General features: G+C 39.5%; 1 protein-coding gene across 1 annotated transcript; it reads left to right on the top strand.

The window, feature by feature from the left end:
* The first annotated feature begins 255 nt into the window (after positions 1-255).
* MAP10 (microtubule-associated protein 10) lies at positions 256-1,770 on the top strand. The gene has a single exon (XM_009582634.1). It carries the CDS (start codon positions 256-258, stop codon positions 1,768-1,770), a length of 1,515 nt encoding a protein of 504 aa, XP_009580929.1.
* The last annotated feature ends 7,020 nt before the right edge of the window (positions 1,771-8,790 follow it).

Here is an 8,790-nt window from a genome sequence, read left to right as displayed (position 1 = left end):
GCAGCCACGGGGAAATGGGAGCATGTCGAGGCATGGAGACCCCAGGAGCAAGACAAGATCCACAGCCTCCCGCGGCCCAGTGCTGGGCCCTCATTGCTGCACCCCACCAGCCCTCAGCAGCTCCACAACACCCTGAGACAGCTGCCGCTACTCAGTGCCTTGCTGGCAGAGCTGTCGGTGCTCACCGGCAGTGCTACGTCTGCTGCTGTCCACCCCCATCCGGCCTGGCTCTGCAAGGCCCCAGGGGGTGGTGGCATGGCCTCACGGCCCCCCAGCCCCAGCTGCTCCTCTCCCCCCAAGCCTGCAGAGGCACCTGTGAGGCCAGGTGGGAGCAGTGGAGCTGCCAGCCCTCGATTCAAGAAAGGCTGGCAAGAGGCCACCTCACCAGGATCTTCTCAGGCTAGGAGAGGACCTAAGAAAGCTGTATCCCAGGGAGAGACAAGCTCTGAAAGGAACTGCAAAACTAAGGAAAACAGACCTCCCAGAAGGAAACTGTTGTATGGGCTGACAAATACACTGAGGCTACGGCTGCAGCAGACCAATCCTGATAAGCTGATAATTCATGAAAGGAGAGAGCAGTACAGAAAAAAGCAAATGGAGATGCTGAAGGACAGAAGCCATTTATCCAAAAGAAAGCTGCTCAGAAATGCTGGAGAACAGGATGTGGTTTCCTACAGGCATTGTAGCAAGGGAGACAGTTCAAAGCAGAATAATCAGTTTGATAAAACTGTTGAGACTTCATCACAAAACAGTGCTCTCGCAGAGTACGTTTCCATGACAGGAGATGTGTCCCCTGACCTGCAGAAGCAGGCTATTGCAAGTCTATTGAAGAATGATGAAATTGCAAGCAAGGAAAGTCCATGCAAAGGAACTACAGCCCCCTTACTGGAGGAAACTGTATTAAAACCTGCTTGCAAGGAAACGTATGTGAAAGCCCAACTCCCAGCAGCTTTCCCATCAGATGCTAATGGAAAGGGAAGTAATGAGGAAGCAATACACTTAATCCACCGTGAAACCACGGAGCATGACGATGCGTCTGTTTTAAGTGATCATAAACCAAGCCCCAGCAGGAGTGTTGAAAGCAACTCTGAATTCATATACTCAGATGACTTTGTTGCTAGTCCTGAGAACACAGTTTATTCAGAAGATTTCACCAGTGCTGAGTGTACGGGCAGAGACTCAGAAGCTCTAGACAGCAGTCCTGAACCTCTGTGGCTTGAAAGCCCAAAGCGAGGTTGGTCAGATACAGAGCCGGAATCCAGCAGGTCCAGAATTTCAAAGACAAGTCAAAGAGCTGAAAGTACTTCAGATCTTCTGCCAGTTCCTTCAGTTTCATCTCCAGTCCAGTCTTTGAAGAGAAGCTGTGACTTAAAAATCAGCAAGAGAACCAGTGGTGAATCTGTTGATACACTTAATGATGCTTCCATTCGAGCAAGGTTATTAGATGAAGAGCAGGAAGTCCAACAGATCAGTAAGGAAGAGAACAAGGATGATCGGTATGTTAAACAAGTATCTACACTGAGAAGCGAACAAGTTAGCTCTGATGCTGATCTGAATATAGGAAAGGGGCAGACCTCTGCAGGAAACAGCCAGTCAGTAACTCAGGTTAGCTCTTACTTGCCATCTAACATGGCTGATCTTGAACTTAGTGTCCTGGAAAACAGTATGTCGGACAAAGAGGATGATTTTCTGGGAAAACTATGTGTTCCTAATCAATACAAAGACATCAGTGAACTTGTAATAAACAAACTTCCGGGATACACAATGTAATTACAAGTTTTCACTGTCTGGATTAAGATACGGTATTTAAACTTTATAAGGCCTGTTACATTTAGCTGCAATATATAGAAGTTAACTTAAGACTTTATCATGCACATTTAATACATTGGTGAATTTACTTAAGAGGTTTTCAAAATAAACTATTTGCATCTCTAACGAATGGCTCTTAAGTGGTACCTACAGCATGACTTCAGTGTCAGTATCTTAATACTGACAAAAAAATTAATCCAAACAGCACAAGAAACACAACTTACTGTCAAAAGCAGAAATGAAGACAGAAGCAGCAAATGCAGTCAGTACCCACAAAACTTGTCCAGGGTGAAGTAATAACATACTACAGAAACAGCCAAGTACAAAATGCATTCCTAACTAAACATTAAGCTTTCATCCCTCATGAAAATAGTTCCATGCTTCATTTTCATTACAAATAGTTACTTAAAACATACAGGCACAGCCAGTAACAGCACAGACTTTTATCAGCTGATCTGTATCATGATGTATTTGTTTCACTGTTCTATCACTAAATACAGTGACGAGAACTAGATGAGCCCTTTTAGAGTTTCTTAGGTTGAAGTTTCTCATTTAAGTCAGATTTTCACAATTTATTATAAAATAGTTTAAGAATTATTGGTGACAGTAAATCTATATAATCTGGGAGAGCTTTGAGAGGTTGATGGAAGTTACTTGACCTTGAAGACTAAGGATTTGCAAAGGGTAGGGAAGACTGCAGTAAATTTTCAACGCTTTTCAACTCCCTGATTGTATTCTTTGACACGAGGGAAAGCGGGGGGTCAGCACCTACAGTCCAGAAACTCGGAACAAACGAGCGTATTAAATCATGATTTAAGGATTAGAGATAATGAAGAATTTGCCACGTCCCCTTTTCTGTTCTGTTGGTTGAACTACTACCTGCCACGTCCCCTTTTCTGTTATGACTGTTGAACTACCATCTGATGTTCGCTTTTGATTTCTGGTTTGGTTTTTATGACTTACAGTTTGATCACTGAACTTAATGTCTTTTGTTTAACTACTGAGTTTTTTGAGAGTCCATATCCCTGTTAGAAATTTCAGTGATGTTCTTTGACTTGAATCTGAAGAGAGCTCGAAATTCCTGCCTTAGTTTTTAAGTCTCTCTTGTCCCCTCTTTCCACTCTCTTTGAGTAGTTCATCTTCTTTGCCAGCTTTACATTCCTAACCATCATCGTTTAGGACATTTATCCTCAGGGTTAAATGACAGACTTACCAACTTCCCTTTTCCTTATAATTTACAATCTGGCTTTTTTCCCCAACTTTTTCATTTCTCACTGTAGTTCTCCATGTACTTACTGCAAGAGCCGGCAGTGTGCCCAGGTGGCCAAGAAGGCCAATGGCATCCTGGCCTGTATCAGAAATAGTGTGGCCAGCAGGAGTAGGGAGGTGATTGTGCCCCTGTACTCGGCCCTGGTGAGGCCGCACCTCGACTACTGTGTTCAGTTTTGGGCCCCTCACTCCAAGAAGGACATTGAGGTGCTGGAGCGTGTCCAGAGAAGGGCAACGAAGCTGGTGAAGGGTCTAGAGAACAAGTCTTATGAGGAGCGGCTGAGGGACCTGGGGCTGTTTAGCCTGGAGAAGAGGAGGCTGAGGGGAGACCTCATCGCGCTCTACAACTACCTGAAAGGAGGTTGTAGCGAGGTGGGGGTTGGTCTCTTCTCCCAAGTAACAAGCGATAGGACGAGAGGAAATGGCCTCAAGTTGCGCCAAGGGAGGTTTAGACTGGACATTAGGAAAAACTTCTTTACTGAAAGAGTGGTCAGGCCTTGGAGCAGGCTGCCCAGGGAAGTGGTGGAGTCACCATCCCTGGAAGTATTTAAAAGACGTGTAGATGAGGCGCTTAGGGACATGGTTTAGTGGGCATGGTGGTGTTGGGTTAACGGTTGGACTTGATGATCTTAGAGGTCTTGTCCAACCTTAATGATTCTATGATTCTATGATTCTATACACTTTAACATCTTGCAGGGATTTTTAAATTTCCATCCTACTATGTGTTTTATTTTGTAGGAATGACAGTATCTCTCCTATTTAGAGTACTAACATCTGTGAGGATTATTCAAGTATCTGGTCTTGACTTCTGAGAACACCATTACTAATATTTTTAATCTAAAGGTAAGCAGCTGAAATTACCATATATCAAAGGAATCTCGGGCCAGAGCGATTCTTAGATGTTATTGAGGGTGCCTCTGTTTCATCAGCTCCGATTTCAGACCAAACTTTTTTTTTTTTTTTTTCTTCTAATGCCATGGACTTCTTTCATACACATGGATTCAGAGTGTCATTTATATATGGCATTTATAATATATCCATATATATTTATATACGGATTTTATTAATGGAAGAAGATCTTGCAGTTCTTATGGGCAAAACTGTCACTAAAATACAATGCTGCCCAACCATTTTTACTGTGTGGCTATTTAAATGAGCTGCTAACACTAAGAGTCCATGATTTGAAGATCATTACTTAAGAAAAGTTTATTTTCAACCCCAAAGGGGTTGAAACTCAAGGGCAAATTCCCAGTCCTTTTTCTATCCCCTATCCCATCTTCACTTTTCAATTTCCAGAAGCAAATATGGTAGGAACAATATTTCTTTTGTTTAAATAATGAAACTATCTCTTTTCAGCTAGTGTTATTTGGGATAACATTTCTAATGTTCATTGTGTAATAGCATTTATAATTTTTTCAGAAGAATGATGAAAATGACAGAAAATGCATACTAGGAAGACAATAGGAGACATTACACTAGAACAGAATGTCAGCATCATGCTTACATGTTTTAGTTTGGTTTTGTCTTTTCAAATATAGATTCAAGGTAGTTATTACTGCATGGAGAGGTTAACAGATAGTATCTACCCTCTGGGATAATAATCTTTTCAGATATTATCTATGTTGTTATACGAGTAAACAAAATTTTACTTAATATTCAAACAGCAACTCCCAGTCAACAAAAATGGGAAAGAACTTTGTGTCACTGATTTATCATTGAAAACTCATAAACCAATATATTAGCAAGAAGTACCTGCTAATGACAAGAAGATTCTGTATGTCAACCCAACAGAGCAAAACAGAGATATTTACTATCCGTACAAAAAAAAAAATGGCAACGAATTCCCTTTTGTACAAATCCTGTAATAATCTACACTCAACTACATGATACTAACTAGCCAATTTTGTCATTATAACTTGCATCCTGTACCCCTGTGATCAAGTTGTTAACGTCAGAGGTATAATAAGAGATTTCTCAACTTTAATGGAAGTATTACACCAATTTTTCATAAAGACATAATTTCTAAATTGTAAGAGCTAAATTGTATGGATTATGTTTGTACATGGCAATATGCTGGGAGAAGCAAGTAATAGTAGCATATCCCCCGCAGTTCTTGCACAGCCTTCCCAAAAGTAGCATAGATACTTCAGAATACGTGCCTGTTTATAAGATATCCCATAAGCATCCCAAGAAGTAGAACCATAGTGGTAGAGCTGGGGTGTCCAAGTGAAGTAGCAGGAGAAGTGTCAGTACTCCCTCTGGTAGCTCTGCACTAATTTTCTGATTTCGGTCCTAAGAAAGCCAATGCATTGGAAAACTACTTTCCTAGTACAATCTCAACTAAAACTGTTCCCCAAGGACTCCTCCACAGACTAGAAAAAGAGAAGATAGATGAGGAATCAAATCTACACAAAAATCCTGATTTGAAAACTCAGCTTTTTGAGCAAGAATAGCTAATTTTTCCACATGCATTCAGTCCATGGTTCTTTGTCAGAGTTCCTGGAAATATTATTAATTAGTACTTATTACAGTGTGGGCCCTTACCCACTGGGAGACTGACGTAAAACCAAAATGGTTTCTTACAGTCCCCCAGCCATCTGCTTGTAAGAGCTCTCAATTGTTACTGAAGGTTGAGCAATCCCCATAAAGACGGGGTCTCTGTTACAGATTTGTTACATGCTTGACAGAGCCAATGGCTAGTCACAATGCAAGGTGTCACAAACCCAAAATATTTACTAAAAGCTCCCTATTTCCTAATTTCCCATAGCCCTCGGAAATTTAATCTATAATCATATTTTGACTGAATTTGCTGTAGTTTTTGTTTTGATCTCATTGACTCATTAACTCTAAAAATTTCCTTGCTCCACAATATTAAGCAGTATAGTTACTTCAAATTCAAGTTTTACATTGTTGTTAGTTACACTTTAAGCTTACTACGGTGAAATTAAAATGTAAGAAGTAATTACCTAAGTTCATATAGATCCTCACTAAACAAAGCCATCTAGCTTCTTACTTTTGACTTGTTACTTTAGCAACTGATCTTTGCTTTAAATCTGTATGATATTCTAGAAATAAGGTAGATGGGTGTTCAAAACCATATTTATTGCTTAAGATAAGGATGATTAAATCATCTCAAATAAAATTGAACTTAATGTTTCACCACAAGTCCCAAACCAAGAAATAAACACTTAGATATACACATTAATTCTTTTCAGAATTTATGACCCTAAAACAAGTTTGCTATGACTGTCTTTTAAACAGTTATTTCAGCATACTATTTATTAAAATAAATTTGATAGCCAGTACTATATAACTGATGGCGCGATGGGAAGAGCAGGATACCAAATACTGACCTTTTGGGTCACTTCACCTCTTCTACTGTTTTTTTCCTGCTGTTAGGTAGTTCTGATCAGTCTTACTACTCAGTCAGTGGCTAGGAACATTTTTAAGAAGTCCCAGCCAGGCATGTTTCCTCCACTTCATTTTTTATTCCTCACCTCTCAGCACTCTGATGACACAGTTTCTTTTCTGTTTGTGATTTCTCGGATGATAATTCCTACCACCTATTTTACAATTTGTAAACCCTTCATCATTTTGGAAGTCCTTTTCCTCAGTTTTCTGAAATTACATCCAGCCTTGGTAATGGTGCGATTGAATTTTTTGACTGAGTTACTCATTCTTACTACTTTCATTTTTCTAGGTCCCAGTATTTTATGATGTGTGCTATTGTAATCATTTTGTTTCTCTTTGCATAAGTGCTGCTCAGAGTTAAATGCTAGTCATTATTTGGAAACCTTTAGGACTTTGCTTTCCTTTTCTCAGCATTTGTCACGAGCATCTACTTTACCGCTTGCTCAGCTTTTGATTGTCTAGAAAGAAGTCAAATAATTGAATCTTACATTCACATCCTTAAAAGGTTTTGTTGACTTTTACATGCAGGATCTTCACCAGCTCCTGTGAAATGTAACACCGCTCATTCAGAGCTGCAGAATGACCATCCAGAACTGTGAACATTTGCCCATGGTTATCAGACGTCAAGTTTCTCTACCTCTCCCAAACCCCGCCTTTAATCCTTTTCTAAAGTTTTGATTTCCAAACTAACCTTTCTTTTTAGATGACTGAGGCCATCTCTGTGAGAACAGATGCTGGCTTTAATTTAACATGCATTTAGAGCTAATGACAATCACATCTGCTATAGCTAATGTTTGCTATCAGCTAGCTGCTTGCATTTTCCATCCTCCCTTTTAGTCAGTGTGCTGTCTGATTTTAAATTCAGTTTTGTTCACATTCAGGTTCTTCCCTCATTTTAAATTCCTTGTATGTATGCAGTTCTGTTATGCAGAAGTCACCTAGATGAGCTGCAGCTTCACTGCCTTTTTCTTGTTTGGTGTTGACATTCACCTGTATTAAGCCATTTTTGTTTTGTTTGGGCTTTTATGATTTCACTTGTCTGAATTTTATATCAGAATTGTAATGTAAACCTCCCCTGACTTTATGGAATTGCTTGCATTTTCCCAGAAGGGTAGTCAGTGTTCTGTATTGGTTTCTAGAGGATGAATTTGAATGTCTCATGCTGGAGAAAACAGTATTAATCTTCAGTGCTGCAGAGACGTCTGCAAGTGATTCACTTACCAATTGTTTAAAATAACATGGCTTGGTAGAGGAAATGTTTAAATAACATCTGAGATACACATTACTCCTACCTAAATTAACATTTAAAGATTGATTCAGTTACAGTTAATTAAAAAAAAAAACCCACAAACTAAAATGTTAAGTAAAAAAACTTCAGATGTCTATTATATATATTTATTCTAATCATAGACATTTTTCAAACATTTGGGTGATAGCATAGTAGATTTCCTTCATACATTGCAGTATCTGAGCTAAATCAGGTAAAAATTTGGTTCTCTACGTATCCATTAACAGAAGTTAGCAGGTTTTCAAAAGGAAGTAAAGATATTTACATGATCAAATCCCCTGAAATTCTATGGGAATTAGTCACCTCAAAAAAAGGTTGCAGAATGGAAACCTGTGCAGAGGGCTCTAACAGTATTATCTCTTGAAATACAAAAATGTTTTTGAAAGAAGATAAGTCATGCTTCAACAAATATTTTCAGAGACATTTGGAAAGTTTAGTGGTATTCTGATTGAAAGAAACTCCCTTGGTGTCAAGGAAATTCCAGCTCTTTTTCTCTTGTCTTTAACTGTTGGCAGATTCAGTATTTTTCCCGTCCCTTACGCTTATGTACTAAAAGTACATAACCTTTGACTCTCCCCTAAATTTCAATGCCACCATGCAGTCCTGCCTGTTCTTCCCCATGGTATCTCCAGAACCTCATTTCAGGGACACCCCCCCAAATCCCTGTTGTTGCTTTCACCTTGATGTCTTGCCTGTTCCAGCTTCTCCTCATCACATATTTCATGCCATCTCTAGAACTTAGCTTGCCCATACTTATCATTCAAAAAAATCCTCAAACACTTCTCAGACACCTTCACTGGCTTGTTCTTATCTTTGATATCAAACTGAAGCTCTGCCCATTGTCTGCTGGGCTCTGCATGGTTTATCCCCTTCCTGCTTCCATGCACCTTAGTTTCCTACTCTATGCTCATTTCTGTGTAACTCTAACTTCTTCCATTCTCAAAAAAAAAAAAAAAAAAAAAATCTGGAAATTGCTGTACATCTGTGTTTCCTTCCTTCATCTCAGTCCTGCT

Source organism: Fulmarus glacialis, unplaced genomic scaffold, assembly GCF_000690835.1.
Source record: "Fulmarus glacialis isolate BGI_N327 unplaced genomic scaffold, ASM69083v1 scaffold43777, whole genome shotgun sequence".
NCBI classification, from domain to species: Eukaryota; Metazoa; Chordata; class Aves; order Procellariiformes; family Procellariidae; genus Fulmarus; species Fulmarus glacialis.
The sequence above is the reverse complement of the archived record's forward strand: the minus strand, read 5'-3'. Positions and strand labels throughout refer to the sequence as shown.

Excerpts from the sequence above, each read along its gene's own strand:
- MAP10 (XM_009582634.1), top strand. The coding sequence starts at position 256 with ATGGCCTCACGGCCCCCCAGCCCCAGCTGCTCCTCTCCCCCCAAGCCT.